Below are 18,398 nucleotides of genomic sequence, written 5' to 3'. Positions count from 1 at the left end.
GCAGGGATGTGAGGATGCAAAGATGTGAAGATTAAGGGATGTGAGGATGCAAAGATGTGAAGATTAAGGAATGTGAGGATGCAAAGATGTGAAGATTAAGGGATGTGAGGATGCAAAGATGTGAAGATTAAGGAATGTGAGGATGCAAAGATGTGAAGATTAAGGGATGTGAGGATGCAAAGATGTGAATATTAAGGGATGTGAGAATGCAAAGATGTGAATATTAAGGGATGTGAGAATGTAAAGATGTGAATATTAAGGGATGTGAGAATGCAAAGATGAGAAAATGAACGAATGTGAGGATACAGATATCCTGAGATGTGAGGGATGCAAAGATGTGGGAAAGAAATGACGTGAGGATGCAGGGATGCTGAGATGTGAGGAGATGCAAAGCTGTGAAGATGAAAGAATGTGAGGATGCAGGGATGCTGCGAATAAGGATGCAAGGATAACTTACATTTTGTACTGTCTTTGCTTGCTCATCAGCAGTTGGTTGCTCAACATCTGCATGTTATGTCTGTGCTCCAGCAAGATTTGCTTGCGTGCTCTGCAACACCATTGAAATGACACACGTTAGATCCATGGCTGGTACACACAGGCCAGCACTAGAGAATTCCTAATCAGCACGACCATGCATACACCCCAGTAAATTATGTATGTTTTTGCTGTTAGTGATGGCTACACCCAACATTCTAGATGTCAGTAGGTGTAAGGTATAAACCCCTCAGAATAACCTGCACATGTAGATATACTGGTTATTCGCAACATATATATACCTGGAGTAATTTATATTAACCAGAAATAATTCCCCGGTGATCAAAAGAATGTTCACGAAAGACAAAAGCAGAAAGCGAGAATCAACAATATCTTGCTAAATGTTACAGCCAACTACTTTCTCCCATCAGCATAGCATCAGAAGTCATGAAATCATCTCGAACAACTATGTGCCGGTTACGGGCACATCGATCCAAACAGATACCAGTCCCTGCACGAACGCACAAACCACCAATACACTGAAAGGGTCTGCCTCTCCTTGGGTACTGTCTGAGCACACTAATAATGATAACCTTATAACATAGCCAGCATCCAAACCTATCCCTACCCTAACCCCTACCTAATTGTAATGCTTACCACAACCTCAATCTAAGCCTAACCATATATCTAAAGTATCTCCCCAGGTGAGTCCAGGGAGACACAAGCTGTTTTATAAATCACGCTTACTCGTCGTCAAGTCCCATCTGTATCTCCATCACCTTGGTGACGGCGCTGTCCTGTTGTTCCAACAAGGCTCTCTGCTCATCCTGTGAACTCTGATAGTCGGTTTGCCATCGCTGTTAGACAATGACATCATGTTACAGAGTGTGAAGCTTAAACACAGATATGTAATCAAGCGTTTGTCCAGGAATGACTATTTGTAATATAAATCATATAAAATATGGAATCTCTATAAACAACTTATAGTTGGATAGAAAACTAACAATACAGGTATATTCCCTAACCAGCTCCATTACACACTGATGCTAACTCAGAGCAAACCAGCTAGAAAGCCTAGTGTGCGTCACAAGATATACTCTCGACTCCCTATCCAATATAATAATTACTATCATATTAATGAGAAAATGCAGATACATCATAAAGTGTCAGGAGAAACTGTAAGCATTCGCCTTACTTCAGACTGCACGCATTGAGTGACGATTTTTTTCTCCAAGAGTTTTGAAATACAGCGCTACAAACGACACTGCTAGGCAGACGCTCTCTAGCAGGAAAACCTACCCTCTGTCTCTCGCGTAGACCGTCCTGCAGTATGGTGCTATATTGCTGTCTCTCCGCCTCCTTAGCTCCTGCATGAAACAACAACAGCAACTGTTCACACACGCGTGGCGCGCTACCTACAACAACGCTGCACGACTACATTATAAGGCATTCATAAATCTGTCATTAACCAACGACCAGTACTAGTACTGTTACACCTGTGGTTACGAAAGTAAAGCTCATGTTTATCACGTCATCTTGGTTATAATAAATACAGAGGGAGATATTATAATAACAGGATGCGAAATTAACGGGAGTCCAGAGTCAAATACTCCCTGATTCACTGTCGGACTCCCTGATTTGACATATGCAGGAGTCCGTGTGACTCCCTGAAAATCCTGCCATACTAACTAATTCGTTCTAGAGCACGGCCTCACGGAATTACCGTATTTTTTCAGCTAATATCCAAAGAAAATTTGGCAGACGTGCAACCGCATGCATCTTAAAAATAAGCACATGCGTTATTGTTAATATCTTTAATTTTGAACCTCAGACTGCGGACTCCCTCATTTTTCTGCGGACTCCCGTGTTCAAAAGTTAATTTCTACCCCTGTAATAATCCAGTTGGATAAGATAAGATAAGATTAGATTGGATAATGCGTACGGGTGAAGTTGCGCATGTATGTCAGATGCATCTGGATTAGGCGTGTGACGTCGGCTGAGGGAAGAGCCAAGCTGTCCTGCAGCTTATTAATGAATGCCTCATCTATCATCTGCAGCTCCCTGTCTCTGTCCGACTTCACCTCCTAGAGAGAAATACCACGAAGACTGAACATTACACGCACGCACGCACGCACGCACGCACGCGCGCACATACACACACACACACACACACACACACACACACACACGCACACACACGATGGGATGATGGATGCGTAGATAGATGGATATTAAAATTCTGATTACAGCGATCACTACTATTACACTGATATACTTATACTTATACTACTACTACTGCTACATTACTGTGATGATACTCATAATAATGACTTTGAAGATGACGACAAGGGCACGTCATTAGAGCACAAGTTATGATGTTTGTTTAACAAGGCATTGGGAGCATTTCTGAACTGCCAGCACAATGCTGGCACCATAAACACCATAATTTTTTTTGTTTTTGATAAATTTTGATTTTTTTTTTTGAAAATGGAAAAAAAAGGGTCAGCCCCTATTTGCTAGGTAGGGTCGGGTTCTCGGAAACACATCTTTTTTTTAGGCCTGAACAGCAGTATTAGGGTGGTTCTTACCATTAGCATAGCTGCCATCTCACGATGCTCGGATTTGTCAGTGTCATCATGGAACTTGCTCATCTTAGAGTTTTGCTTCAGCTCAAAATCCTGATAAGCCTTCAATCAATCAATTAGTTCTTACTGCACCATTACAATGGGAAATAACTAACAGAGGAAATGACATGATAATTATTACAATATAAATATATATATATGTATTTTGATATATATGAGACTATCATGCACGAAAAGTCTAGTTACAGGTGTAAACAACTGATAAGGGAAGAATGAAATGAACAAGAAGTAATTGCAGTGACAAGTACATTATATTAAAGATTGGCAATCACCAATCATTATTTTCACAAGACATTCTAAAAGACGATGCTTGGCAATGAGGTGCCGTAAAGTCGTCATTTTGGCGTGCAAATGTAAAATCACAAAGAAACTGGTCTAGCTTGAGGAACCTAGCAACAATATGGGAATTTTTTGGGGGAGGGAGGTAACTTGCTCAAATAAGTAAAGGCCAGTTGCACGAAGAAAAGATATATCAAATTCTTCTCAGTAATAAGGAAAGGTTGCAATCCACGCACACACGCACGCACGCACGCACGCACAGACCATTTGTTAAGGAAGCTCTTATCTAGACAGCTAACCTCTGCCCCTAAACCCCATCTCTAAACTTGACCTTTAACCTCTATCTCTAACCTATACATCTCATCTAGATCCTCTACCCTCAAAGTCAAAGCTCTAACTCTCAGTTCCACATTAAACTTCTAACCCGAACCTCTTACTTTTACTTCTAACCTGTAATTAAGGTGATTACGTCACCGTAAATAGTAAAAATACAAAAAATATTTCCACTTTTTCACAAAATATAAGTAATTCTGTTCACTTTTCATGGTTAAATTGCTGCATTATACTTCTTATTTTACTATATTGTTTGATGTGAACATACACTCGTGACTCATACATAGCCCATAGCAATAATGTCCTACATAGCCCATAGCAATAATGTCATACATAGCCAATAGCATACAAGCAATTAATGTCAGGAACACAATATCAAATCGTCCAGGTTTTTTGGATTTTTAACTAGTTGAGAAACAATCTTATCAGGTAAGAATTTGACAATACGTTTAGTCCCGTTAGTTCTTACTTTTAATGTAAAAAAATTGCAACAAAAATTTTACAAATTTTACCATAGAAAATTCGTGACGTAGTCAATTTAAGGATGCATTTATCGCTGTCTACCTTTAGTAATTCGTCGGGTTGTGTAAGCTTCTCAGCTCGTACGATGAAACTCTGTCTCTCTCCTGCCTGCGACTTCTCTCTCTCTGCCATCCGCTCTGCTCTCTTCTGTTGCAGATGGTCTGTCAATGCAGCCTGCTGCTTCAAAAACCCTGCAGTAGACGACATCGACCATTATTATTACCATGTACTTTCTTTAATATTCTCCCCCTCCTCTTCATCATCATCATCATCTTTGTCACAGCCACTGCCATTTTCCTTCTCCTGCTCCTGCTCCTCTGCCTTGCACTCTTCTTTCTCCTTCTCCTTCTCAACACTTTCATTGCCATCGTCATCATCATCCTCACTGTCATCATCATTGCATCATCATCCTCACTGTCATCATCATTGCATCGTCATCCTCACTGTCATCATCATTGCATCGTCATCCTCACTGTCATCATCATTGCATCGTCATCCTCATTATCATCATTATCATCATTATTATCATCATCATTATTATCATTATTGTTATCATCATTATTTATTATTTCATCAGATGACATCGTGATGACTCACCAGCCTCGTGTTTTTCATTCAGTCGCCGTACATTGCGTTCGTATTCACCGATGAGCGCGTCGACCTTTCCCCTGAGGTCAAAGTTCGTCGCCGCGAGCTCGGTAAGAGCCGCCTTACGCGCGGCGATGTTCGCCTGAACTTCCTCGCTCTGCTGCGCCCTCTTCTGGCTGCCGAGTTCGGCCACCAGGAGGCGCTCCGATAGCCGCTGCTGAATCAACTATTACGAAACGAAAGGGTGGTGAAGTTCTCGAATGGCACTTTTAATTATTATCTTATTATACATTATTACGAATATTACGACTATTACGAATTATTAGAAATAGTACGAACATTACATTATTACAACTATTACGACACGAAAGGGTAATGAACCTCTCGAAGGAAACTTTTAAATATTAACTCGTTATATGTTAGTGCATATATGTGGTCCATTAGCAGATTCGCGTTAACGAAACGTGAAAGTTACGTCTCAGAAATGAGCCATTGCTGCTTTACGCAGACCATTTCTTCCAGCAGAACTCACTTAAATTGTATACGTACCCGATACACCACATGGTAATTAAACTAAAAACAACATACTTTATCGACATTATTATTCATATTACTGCCTGTCAAACCGTTGCAGGAGATTGCACACACTAGTGCAGAGCACCTAATTATGTAGCAGAGCTTTTCTGGCACACACCTGCGACTCTCTTGCGTATTTCGCCGAGAGAATCTGGTCTATACTAGTGGCTCCCCCTGCAAAGCTGCCCATGACATCGTTCGCCTGAAAGAATTGATGTTAAATTCACGGTAATGAAATCTAACCATAATTCAATAGTTTGCTCATAACTCTGAGAACATTAAAAATTGAAATTTATGACAGGAGGCCACTGTATATTTTTTCCCTTTTATCTGCCATTATGTTGTTATAGCAACGAGCCATCTGCATTTTCCATTTGATAGTGATAATTTAAGTGATAGTTCAGGAAGCAGTTAAAGTCGGGTTGAAACTCAACATTACGAAGACAAAGTCAATGAGGATAAACGCACAAAATTTAGACGCAGTCTCTGTCGAGGGGGAAGAAATTGAGGATGTGGAGGCCTTCACCTACCTATAGGTAGCGCGCTGGACAAAAACGGAGGGGTCGAGAAAGATGTCAAGGACAGAATAGGGAAGGCAACGGTTGCATTCAAATTGCTCAACAACGTTTGGAAGACAAGTGCTATCGCCCTCAAAACTAAATTAAAAATTTCCAAATTCTAATGTTCAGACCGTACTTATGTATGGCTGTGAAGCATGAAAAATTAACAGCCAAAATAATCCAAAAAATTCAAAGTTTTGTTAACAAATGCTTGAGGAAGATCCTCGGACTATTTTGGCTGCGCACACTCACAAATAAAGAACTCTGGGAAAGGACGAAGCAGACACCAATGGAAATCCGAATGAGAAGAAGGAAATGGGGCTGGGTGGCCACACACTGCGGAAGGAAGCGACCAACATAACAACCCCGGCGCTGAGCTGGAACCCGCAAGGAAGACGTCGGGTAGGAAGGCCTAAAGTAACCTGGAGGCAAGCCTCGGAGGCAGAACTCAAGAAGAAGGGCTAGAGCCTACACCTGGAGGTAAATGGAGCGGATGCGACCAACCGAGCAACATGGAGGGAGTTCGCAAACGACCTATGTCACCCAGCAGACTGAAGGCTTCCAGAGAGAGAGAGAGAGAGAGTGATAATGTGTGTACCTCGTTTTCTGATAGCATTGCGGTTTTCACCAGATCGCGTCTCACGTTGCTCTCCTCTTCCTTTATGAGAGAATTCTATAATAGAGCAGCAATTTGCTTGTGAATAGTGTGTCTGCTCAATGACACAGCCATCACTTCAGATGGATCGAATCACCATGAAAACACTGATATATTTTTATATACACATACACATACAAAACGCATAAATCAATATATTAACTTATTTATTATACTATTTTATATGTTACCCCAATATTATTACTTAACATACCTTTGTAAAGAATATATACCTTCTTATTGTAATTTTATAACATGAAAACATCTATAGAAATAAATATATTTATATAATAGTTATAATATACATATAATATAAGATTATATAAATATACATATAATTAATACAAATATTGTACTAATTTTATACATGTATGTGTATGTAGATGCATAGATATATGTTCATGATAACAGTAACTTTATCATTTTAATGGCCAACTTAGTAGTGAACGTGTGATAGTCTATTATCATTATGTATAATAATTAACCCTAAACCACATAATAATTATGTTCACTCTGTGTGTGCATGCGTGCGTGCGTGCGTGCGTGCTAGGACACACAATCAATCAATCATCTGGCACACACAATCAATTTCATATGTAATACGGCACTACCTATGGGCAGCCAAGCGTGCCTGACATAGCTAATGATATATATACGGCTACAGAGATGAGTGTACCAGGTACCAGCGCTGCAGCTGTGTGCGTACTATCACTGGTGCTGTACATAAAAATCAATACCACAAAACCTATTAATGTAGGTCTTTTGATATCGTACAGCTATAGCAGAGAAACGATCACAAGCCCGTATTCTCCCGCCATATCAACTCACTGGAACAGCCGACCTAGCTACTTACAGCCGGTAACTCCATATTATAGAAACTAAAATATCACCAGATAGTCACAGAGAAGATATACATGGTCAGAATGATTGATTGGTGCACATGCACATGCATGAGATGCTTGCATATGTGTGCTTTGGGTGGATGCGCACGCCTGTGAGTGGTGTGAGTGCTCGTGTTCATGCGTGTGAGTAGTGTGAGTGTTTGTGTTCATGCGTGTGGTGGGTATATACTGACATCAGGGCCGGTGGCTGTCATTGCCTGCGTACATTTTTAGCACGGCAAAATGTTTTTAATCTAGCTCAGTAATGTCACGAGATGGACACAGTTACACTCAACACAGCGCGAGACAGGGTGGGTGTGGGCAGAGGGTTTCACAGATGACTATATTGCGAATTACGCATATTTTCGGGTCATTTACAAATTAGGTGTTTATTTTATTTTCCTGTAAAAGCTAATGTGACTCATGCCCCTTGTCGACCCCCTAGAGGCTATAGACCTGGATACAGAGTAGCTCCAAGAAACGGTCTTGCTAGGGTTAGAAGACCATGTATAGACAATCAGTCGCACAGCCTCGGCGGGCTAGATACAGAGGTGAAAGAATGAATGAAATGTGTAACACACCATCTTGTGTACAAGCTCCCTATGTAGATTGTTCATCTCATCCTCGGTCACTGCAGGGTTAGATGACAACCTCTCATCGCCCCGGATAAGCTGAAACACGCAAATGTCAATCAGGAACAGGTAATGTACATGCAGACGACAAAGCTAACAACCTCACCCACCTAAAAGCAATTGTCTTTGTTGGGCATAGCCTGCTCAAAGACAACACACAGTTACAGAGGCCTTAGCACTCAACGAATAAAGCAAAAAGAACAACAACTTGAAAACTCATTAAATAAGTTCATTCGGTTGGTAGACTAATAAATCTAACTGGGTTAATTGTTATTCAACCGTACATTACGGTTGAGTAACAATTAACCGAGTTAGATCAACTTGAAAACTCTTTGGAAGAAAATATTTCCCTTGGAACTTGCCACTGTACCCCAATATTTCTGCGTAAAATGAAGGCAAGACTACTTGCCTTGCTCAGGGAACAGCCAAATGTGACCCCTGTCTGAGAGCCGAGCAAGCAAGCGTGCATGCACATAACTATTTACTCACCAGCCAAGCGCGTAGCAAGGGGGGTCCTGGGGGCCCTAGGACCCCTCTAATCAAAATCAAAATCAAAATTATTTTTGTTCCCTATTTTCTAGACTTTAAAGCACTATTTTTACATTTAACTAAAAAAAATATTTCAGACCACCAGACCCCTTGTTACTCGCTCGAGGACCCCCCCCACCAATCCAAATTCCTGGCCACGCCCTACTCACCAGCTCCTTTGCACAGCGTTCCTGATCCACGGTCTTGATGATGGTGTTGAGATTGTTTCGCAGGTTCAGCTGTATAGAGCTGGCTGCCTCATTGCTAATCTTATCCTGCTTGTGTAGCCGATTCAACAGCACCTGCGTCATAGCTAGCACCAGCTGCAAATATACACACATATATATATTTTATATATATATATATATATACATAGAGAGAGAGATCGATAGTTAATATATCGATGACAGACAGACAGACAGTGGTGTCTGCAGTTACTCCATTAAAACTAGAAATCCTAAAGGCACCTTTTAATTGATAATTTACAGGTTGTTCAATAGAGGCATTAGTATAACTGTAACGCAGGAGCATTGTGAAGTGGCCTGTATATAGATGGGTGTCCATTCGATAGAGACGATATCGCAAACATGCGTTTGACTGTACACACACGTGACATGGGTGTCAGTGGTGTCTACATGCCATGTATGTCGGTAAACGCTCACTTACACGCACCTAGGCACTCACACACACACACAGACAGATGTAAGTGGTGTCTGGCACAGGTACGGAGTTAACCCCACCCATGCGTGATACCATGACTGATAGCTGCACAACACCACGCACACAACTACATACACATACATCAATCATGAACAATCCATCACTTTCCCCATTACGCGCGACCAACGTATTAGCCAGCAAGCCGTGCAGCCATGATTTGCACGATCAATATTGAAACTGCACGGCCAAAAAAATAAAAAAATAATTTTTTTTCCGGGGAGGCCCCCGTACCCTCCTCATGCTACCCCCCCCCCCTGTTAACGTCTACGATGTCGGCGGTCTTGGCTGAGACACACACAAAAATTGCACTCCCAAATATTTTTTCTGCACTCCCACAATACTCATTCCGGCTGATACCCTACGCGCGAACGGCGGCGGCGTATTAGCAGTGAGACCACGCCCCAGCTTCGTCTCAATGCAGTCGAATTCACGCGACTGACTGTCTGTCGACTGTTAGGCTGCTGATTCACACGGCAACGACGGATGACTAAGCGTTGCCAGGCTAGCATCGCAAATAGTTCCCGACAATTCACGGCAAAAGCTGCTTCTATTACGCTAAAGGCTAGGTTGAGTTGGACATGCATGCGGAATCTGTTGTGTTGAAGACTAGGGTAGGCAGCAGGGGCAAAGGCAGACAGGAGAAGGTAGACAGAGGAGGAGGTAGAGGAGAGGAGAAGGTGGTGGTGGTGGTCGGGGAGAGGATACAGGAGTACGAGGGTAGAGAGGATCAGATAATAGACAGAATTGCAAGGACCCCATAGTTTTACAGCATAGCCGTGCACACGTACTCAGCATTTACCATGTTTCTATCCTTCCACAGGTTGTTTTCCAGTGCGGTGGTTGTTTCCACATCCTGGCGTGATACCTCCGCAGCAATCTCCTCACTGAAACATGCACCAATGCAGCTTTCAGTGTGACACATGGAGCGCTACATGATGCAGGGGTAGAAATTTACTTTTGAACTAGGGAGTCCAATGGACTTCCTGCCCTCAAAAAGAGGGAGTCCGAGGCAAAATGAGGGAGTCCGCAGTCTGAAGTTCAAAATTAAAGATATTAACAATAACGCATGTGCTTATTTTAAAGATTCATGCAGTTGCACGTCTGCCAAATTTTCTTGGGATATTTGCTGAAAAAATACGGTAATTCCGTGAGGCCCTGCTCTGGAACAAACTAGTTAGTATGGCAGAATTTTCAGGGAGTCACACGGACTCCTGCATATGTCAAATCTGGCAGTCCGACAGTAAACCAGAGAGTATTTAACTCCGGACTCGCATTAATTTCGCACCCTGTGATGGGGGGTCATCGAGTCAATGGTTAATGCTAAAATGGTCTATGTCTCCCTGGGTACAAAAACTATGTTACTTTAGATATGAGTTAGAACAAGTTAATGTTCAGTTTTGGTTAGGGTTAGGACTATTAGATTGCTGCTAAGGTTGGTTTGGGTTAGGGTTAAGTTTAACATTAGGATTATGAATAGGGTTAGGGTTAACGTTAGCAATAGACATAGGGTTAGGGTTAGCATTGCGATTAGGGGAAGGGTTAGGGTTAGCATTAGGATTAGGGGTAGGGTTAGCATTAGGGTTAGGGGTAGGGTTAGGGTTAGCATTAGGGGTAGAGTTAGCATTATGATTAGGAGGAGGGTTAGGGTTAGCATTAGGATTAGGGGGAGGGTTAGCATTAGGGTTAGGGTTAGGGTTAGGGGGAGGGTTAACATTAGGGTTAGGGTTAGGGTTAGGGTTAGAGGGAGGGTTAGTGTACCTGGAGTTCAACGTGAGAAGCAGAGACATGCCGAGTGCAGCGCCACCGTCATCATGGATATCCGTTAACTCGGTGATCGGCACACTGTGGTTGCTGATGTCAGTGCTGCGCTGGTGTAACTCACTGATAACCTTCTCTCCCTGCATGTACTGTAATGACAAACATAACGTAGTACACATGTGTAGTAATGTACAATACGTACTAGCATGACTAACATTCATACACTGAACATGGCGATTGCTGTACCATCTGTGTTTCTCCATCGATGATATTTCAGAATTTTCACAAAGTTTGATGGCTAAACTTATTACCGCTTACTCCTAACTTAACAGTTTAGCATGAGCAATGCAGTTTCTGAGCTCTGGTTTCTATGTACAACAAACAGGTACATGAAAAAAACAGATTCAATTTAGATTAGATCTAACTGGGTTAACTGTTACTGAACTGTGAAGATTAGGTCAATTTTTAATTAATCTTCACGGTTGAGTGACAATTAACCCAGTTAGATGTATTAGTCTACCAACCAAATAAACTTATTTAATCAATTTAGATTAGTTAAACAAGCATCATTTGATGGCATGTGTGAATCGGAGGCCTGTGGACTATTGTCATAATCATAAATAATTGAAATAACGAGCATGAAATGTCATAACATTTAAGCATCAAGTATTTTGTTTGTAGTAGTGCCATTTTAGACTAATGACAGTCATAAGTATTTATGTATCTGACAATGATGTGTAGAGTGGCTCTGCGGGATATAGAACTGCGTACTTTATTACACGGTGTGGGTTTCACGAGCTTAACGCCTGACGCGGCTGAGCTATAAAGTTAGCGATAAACAGAAAACTTACGACAGCGTTGTCATGCGCCTGGTACACGGGAGCCGGAGGAGAGTCGTCAACCATGTGCACATATCCCTTGTTGATTGGGTGCCTCTGCACCCACAGAGGGTGTTCCACATCGCCGTGCTATCACAGAAAGAAAGCTCTAAATCGCTAACTTACCCGTCAATGTTTTCTGTACACATTTGTACAACTACACAGATATGAGGATCGAAAATCTGTATATTTCGTATATATTTCTGACCGGCTCGTTAATGAAAACGCTGCACTATGTTACTTTACACACTTCTGGGCACACAGAAGGGTGCAGGCACAGGAATCCAGCTGCAATTTCTCCTTCTGCCAGACAAGAATGCAGGCAAGTAAACATATGTGTCTCACCTTTCGTTTGTTGTACCAGTTCTTGCAGCATATAAGCGCGATGAAGATTCCGACAAGACTTCCAAAGAGGAAGCCAAGGAGAAAGCCGAGGCCAACCCACTGCAAAGATGGTTTTTTATGAATGAGAAATTTGTGTAAACTGCTCGTTACGAGTTCGGGATTATCTATTAATTAATGCACGTGCATCTCCCTAAGCAATTAACTCTCATCATTTGCATATATACTCAAATCTTGCTCCTTGAACATTTGCATAAGCGGAATCACTTTGGATATTTACATATACCAATTTCGTTATGCAGTATTAATACTGCACAATTTTACGCACTCCAATGTTACCAGTTTAAACCTATAGGCTGCTAAAACACGAGCAGCAATTATGGTGCATGCACATAGCATACCTGTGGTGTCAGTTTAAACCTCAAGTCTGCTACAGCATTTCCAGCAATAACGTACGCGCATGCACAAATCAAACTGGATGAAGGTGTGCAGACCAACCAACTGTTCTCTTTAGATATAGAATACAGTATCTGTATCTGCATCTCTGTATCTTTGTATCTGTACAGAATCTGTATTCTATGCTTTCTATCTATTCTATTCTTCTATGTATTCTATTCTATGCTATGTATTCTATTCTATGCTATGTATTCTATTCTTCTATGTATTCTATTCTATGCTGTGTATTCTATGCTTTCGCTCACCTGTTCATCTTGTCGATACAGTGGTTGCGTGATGGCGACAGTCATCGGCAGACATCGCGGAGTGATGCTCTGGTTACTTGCTATTACCATCTTCACTATCTCACGTACACTGACCAGCTGCCTCTCTCGCTCTCCCGCAACAATGCTCTCAACTTCAATTTCACAAACTCCACTGCGCTCTGCACACACACCACACAGAGAGCTGTGTAAATGCAGCCGACCTGCGGAAAATCAATGGAAGGCACTGTGGACTTGCCGTCATCCTGGCTGAGGAATACACTAAGGTAGACCGGGATGCAGCGCGCAATAATGGAGAGACACAGTCACCGTGGATGACTCACAAGCTTAGTCACCGTGGCCGGCGATTCGATTAAAGGAAGAATATCCCATAACTAATGCACGAAGGGTCGTTGTCGTAACAGGTACTACAGATATGTACCCGAGGTAGTTTTAGGTTGTTTAGTATTATGTTTATATTTTTATATGAGGTATGTTTAGGGTTAGGGTTAGGGTTAGAGTTAGGGTTAGGGTACACTTCTGTAGTACAAGTCTGGTACACTTTGTGTATACATATATGTACCTCGGGTACATATCTGTAGTACCTGTTACGACCCCTTGAGCATAACTAATCTGCAATGTTGAAGAATGCTGGAATAACGAACACATTGTGTCGTTGATAAGTATATAAGCTTACTATGGCATATTAGTTCGTCTAATTTTACTGTTGGTTACTAATAAAAATCTCATTTGAAAATTATCTGCATTTATCAGCAGTTACTGACAATTTGAATCGCAGTCGCCAAGGAGGGTGTAAGAGAGGGTTCTACAGTGCATACTTTCACATGCATGCTGGACTGTATGCATTCTCAGATCGCCACCCGCGTTATGACACATGCAACACGGAATCCTCTGTGAAACTTAATATCGCCATGTAAAACTGAGTAAACTCATACAAAATGTTTAGTTAGCCTGTTAATTGATAAACAACATTAATGACGTTTGGTTTGACTTTGTAAGTTAACCCGTGGTGCAATTGTACAAACTAATATGAATTTAGTGACATACTCGATGAAATTTTACCACACAATAAACAAAGTGCTAAATCTAGAATATATGATTCCTTATTGCAAGATATTCTATATTTTTATGCTGCTTCATCACCAGATCATACAGCCTATGCACATCATTTTCTCTGTAAGAACACTTTTTTATTAAATAACTCTGCTACATCACTAGTGACTCACACATTTCCCAGTGATACCACACTGCCCCACTGGATTGTTGTTTGACTCATTCAGCATATAAATCCATAACGCGACCAGTGAATCATCCTAAGTATATCACAGAGGTAACCAAACATTATAGCAGATATCATCAATATATCTACATATATATGTGTGTGCGCGTGAGTGTGTTACTGTACATGCCATATTAAATTGTAATTATTTTTACTAAATTTATTATTAATCTATTATCCACTCCTGATATCATCGCTTTGCACAGTATTGACATTTACGCCTCTTTTTAATACACCCAGTTTCTCTGCAGTCGTTTTACTCATCAAAGATCGGCCTTTTCCTTTCATCACTATGAATTCGACCTCTGCTGCTCGACCTCCAACTTCAACAGTTGCTGAAAATTTTCCGAGAGAAACTAATGGCATAGTGGAAACGTACGGGTACAAGTTCCGGGTAATGCATTCTGAAACACATTTGACATGATTTTTCTTTAGATTTTTTTGTCCAGGTGTCAGTGTCAACAACGTTCTGACACTGTTCCGGAGTCTATTAATGTATGTATGTAAACACCACCCACTTTGGCATCAACCACTGCGTTATTCGACTCACCACGACTTAAACTAAATGTACCGGTATATTTATCGCTGTGGCTATATATGCCCGGGCAGCCGGGCACGGTCTTCGATTTCCTAAATGCCTGGCAGTTTGACCTCTGTTTTACCTGACTCGTTCAGATGTTTCTGACCAATCTTAACCCTAACCCTAACCCTAACACTAATTAAATTTAATTAACACTAATAAAGTTAATTTAATTTAAAAAATAATTGTTGTAAATAAATCATGTAAATATTTGCGTTAATTGGGAAAAAATATTTAAATGGATAAAGGTAAAAAAATAAAAAAAATAAAAAAAATAAAAACGAAACATGGGATTCGAACCAACGCCTTTCAGACGTAACGCTCGGGCTGTACGAGCTCGGATATTCAGAGTTATTGGAATTATATATTATGGATGTGCCATGCATACATGGATGTGCGTGCATGGATGTGGATGTGGACTGCCGGGCATTTAGGAAATTGAAGACCGTGCCCGGCTGCCGGGCATATATAGCCACTGCGTATATTTATCGCTACTATCCTCGTTAGGTCTCACTCAATACCTCACCTGTTTTCTATTGTTTTTAATGTCCACTTTAAAACTAGCTTCTGGGACTTCTCATCCTTCCATTTGGTGGGTCTATTTTGTAGTTGTGTCTTACACTTAGTACTTACTAGCGAAATGTCCAGTTCTACCACACTTGTGGCATGCCGCATTTCGAGTAGGGCAGCATGAATCTCTAGCCCGTTTCTATAATTGGGTTACATAATATTGATCCACCGTTTCGTCACAGTCTTGCCTCAGCAATCGCAATACATGTCTCTCGTGGGGCACATTCAGCTTTGGCCTGTAGTACAGAGTCTAGCTTCTGTAGTGCTTGCGTGTACACATCACCTTCCTCCCCCTCCTCTGTCGATATAAAACCTACGTCATCGAGGGTTTTGTAGATATCCTGCACCTGCATGCCAGCGGAATGAAGTAGCAAGGATTTTTTACGTCCGGGGTTATCAATACCTCTGCATTCGATATAATACTCAAATGCATTCTTCCATCTCTTCCATCTGGGTCCCACACTCGTAGCATCCCCATTAGAGTTGAAGCACGGCCGTGGAGCAATATCATTGAACGACATATTTCACCAAAATCAGTCCAGAACAATGCATTTATCTACCTTGTGTTAAAACACCAATGTCTGATAAAACTCCTCTTTTATCCTAATCGCCAGATTGTAGACTTTACTACCGGATTTAACCGGACAATAAATTTGGCTCCAACCACCATTCTGCTTTATTCACAAAGACCCTGCAATCTGCTACAATGCATACGTTTCTGTTTCTGTTTCCGTTTCATGTTCGTGTTCCGGTTACGTCATAGCATAGCTCATATGGTCTATGTCCCCAGGGTACTGCCGAAACGTACCCTGGGTACAGTCCGGTATACCAGAACATACCCTGGTAACTATTTGATATGGTTAGGGTTAGGGAGTAGGCATAGGCGACTCCCTAGACTCGTTAGTGGAGTAGGCAAGGTACGGTCCGGCATATTAGATAGTACCAGGGTACGTTCCGGTATACCGGACCATACCCAGGGTACGTTCCGGCAGTACCCGGGGGGACATAGACCCTCTCAGCCATAGCATACATCAGGGTTATACACTACAGTAACCAATGGTAAGGTATGATACTACTAGTGCTACTACCAGCTACTACTAGTACGAGCACTACCATGACTATGCCCCAACTATGCACAATCCTTGTTTGAAACCTGGGTAAATATAGTATTAGTTCACATATATGTGCTTAACTAATCCGGGATGCTAAACTAGGATTGGGCTGCACAACTACTCCTGACAATTTTTCAACACGATGATATACCGTACTTAGTCTGATATGAGGACATGATAATGAATCAATGATAGACTTTGGCAAAACCACATAGGTTGATGACAGAGAAAAAATCTGTTCTAAATCTATGGTGAAACAGCATCGGTGTAATGTCAATGACCAGATTCTCTAATGTCGTAGCTCTAACAGTAGTCCCTTCGCTCCCGCAATTATAAAGGGTCGAAGCACAGCACAGAACTTGGAACGTTTCAATAGTAAAATGATTGTAAATGGCAGTGGTTGGAGGCACGGCAGCCGTATATCCAATTTACGAGGCTGGAGGTACGACAGTCCATTCGCTTTCATACAAACAACACAACAAAGACGGCGGCGGCCAATTCAGATTTCGAAATAATGCATTGGGAAATAAATTCACGATTTGAGAGTTTTGATGAGCTTAACACTCGGATTAGGTATGAAAATGTACATTATTGTAAACTTTACATCAGAATATCGCAAATAATTGCCTCAGCCCTCAAACAAACGCCAAAAGGGGTTTCAACGAACGACGGCTACCGTACCTCCAGCCACTTGTCTTGTCTTGTCTGGTAAACTACTCAGCCTACTGTACTAATACTAACAATAGTAATAGTAATCGTAATAGTACTAATACTAGTAATACTAATAGCCTGGTGTGGCACAGCAGACTACAGTCTACAGTACAGCAGCCTAGCAGGTAAATACTAAATATAGCATAAAGTAATATATAAATAAGCATTAAATGTGTAAGGTATTTACCACCAAAGTCTTAATGTTTCTGTACTCTCTTTCGCCTATTATTTCCGATAATTTCCCGTAAATGTCGTTCAAATGGCAATGCTTCTCTTGAGCGCTGATCGATTTTTATGTGTATACTTCCACTTCGAGGAAGCTGCCATGTTTAGATGCTCACTTGGCTCCCATTAATCAACAATATTATGTTTTCACGAAGCAGGCGGCCTGCGGAGGAGCGGAGTTCTAGAGTTAGAAGATAATACATTAATTATTATTAAAATTTGAATTGATGATTAAATAAAATGATTAAGGAAATTATTAATTAATATAATACTAATAATAATTAATGCAATAAAGATCACGCAGCAGCTGCCAATTCCAGCAGAATACAACCAGAGCATATAAATCATGTTGATTTATATATGCTGTGATACAACACAGCAATACAGTCTCTCTCTCTTTCTCTTATATATATATATATATATATATATATATATATATATATATATATATATATATATATATATATATATATATAGATATATATATATATATATATATATATATATATATATATATATATATATATATATATAACATTTATGTATCACACGGGCAACTACACACCAGTTTCGTTGGCGCATTCCCCATTTCCAGTATAAATGAGAACAGCATTATAATTATAAATGAGGATGCATAATACTGCAGTTTGAAAGTTCTATGAAAGCACAGTTAAATCACGCACCTTGTATATTCAAACATTGTAATTCAATGTATATATATATAAACTATGTTCTAAGTCTTAATATCGCCCAGTGACGTAGACACAAAGCTTGTGATGGATGGTAGAGATTTCGTAAGCGTGTGTGGATTTCTAGTTACTTCCCATTTAA

At 40.9% G+C, this 18,398-nt stretch overlaps 1 protein-coding gene across 1 annotated transcript in view; it reads right to left on the bottom strand.

The window, feature by feature from the left end:
- Nucleotides 1-13,508, bottom strand: part of LOC106808267 (trichohyalin-like) — a 27,906-nt gene extending 14,398 nt beyond the window's left edge. Inside the window, exons 1-16 of the mRNA XM_014810903.1 lie at nt 13,073-13,508; nt 12,375-12,473; nt 12,003-12,119; nt 11,152-11,300; nt 10,193-10,277; nt 8,844-8,996; nt 8,095-8,184; nt 6,576-6,650; nt 5,536-5,619; nt 4,851-5,067; nt 4,296-4,444; nt 3,063-3,161; nt 2,417-2,558; nt 1,774-1,841; nt 1,222-1,331; nt 458-547 (exon numbers count right to left, since the gene is read on the bottom strand). Of these exons, the coding sequence (XP_014666389.1) occupies nt 458-547; nt 1,222-1,331; nt 1,774-1,841; nt 2,417-2,558; nt 3,063-3,161; nt 4,296-4,444; nt 4,851-5,067; nt 5,536-5,619; nt 6,576-6,650; nt 8,095-8,184; nt 8,844-8,996; nt 10,193-10,277; nt 11,152-11,300; nt 12,003-12,119; nt 12,375-12,473; nt 13,073-13,162 (1,817 nt within the window). The 5' untranslated portion in view covers nt 13,163-13,508. The remainder of the gene's footprint in view (nt 1-457; nt 548-1,221; nt 1,332-1,773; nt 1,842-2,416; nt 2,559-3,062; nt 3,162-4,295; nt 4,445-4,850; nt 5,068-5,535; nt 5,620-6,575; nt 6,651-8,094; nt 8,185-8,843; nt 8,997-10,192; nt 10,278-11,151; nt 11,301-12,002; nt 12,120-12,374; nt 12,474-13,072) is intronic.
- Nucleotides 13,509-18,398: the final 4,890 nt, after the last annotated feature.

This window comes from Priapulus caudatus, unplaced genomic scaffold, assembly GCF_000485595.1.
Source record: "Priapulus caudatus unplaced genomic scaffold, Priapulus_caudatus-5.0.1 Scaffold264, whole genome shotgun sequence".
Taxonomy (NCBI): Eukaryota; Metazoa; Priapulida; class Priapulimorpha; order Priapulimorphida; family Priapulidae; genus Priapulus; species Priapulus caudatus.
This window is presented reverse-complemented; position numbering and strand designations above follow the sequence as displayed.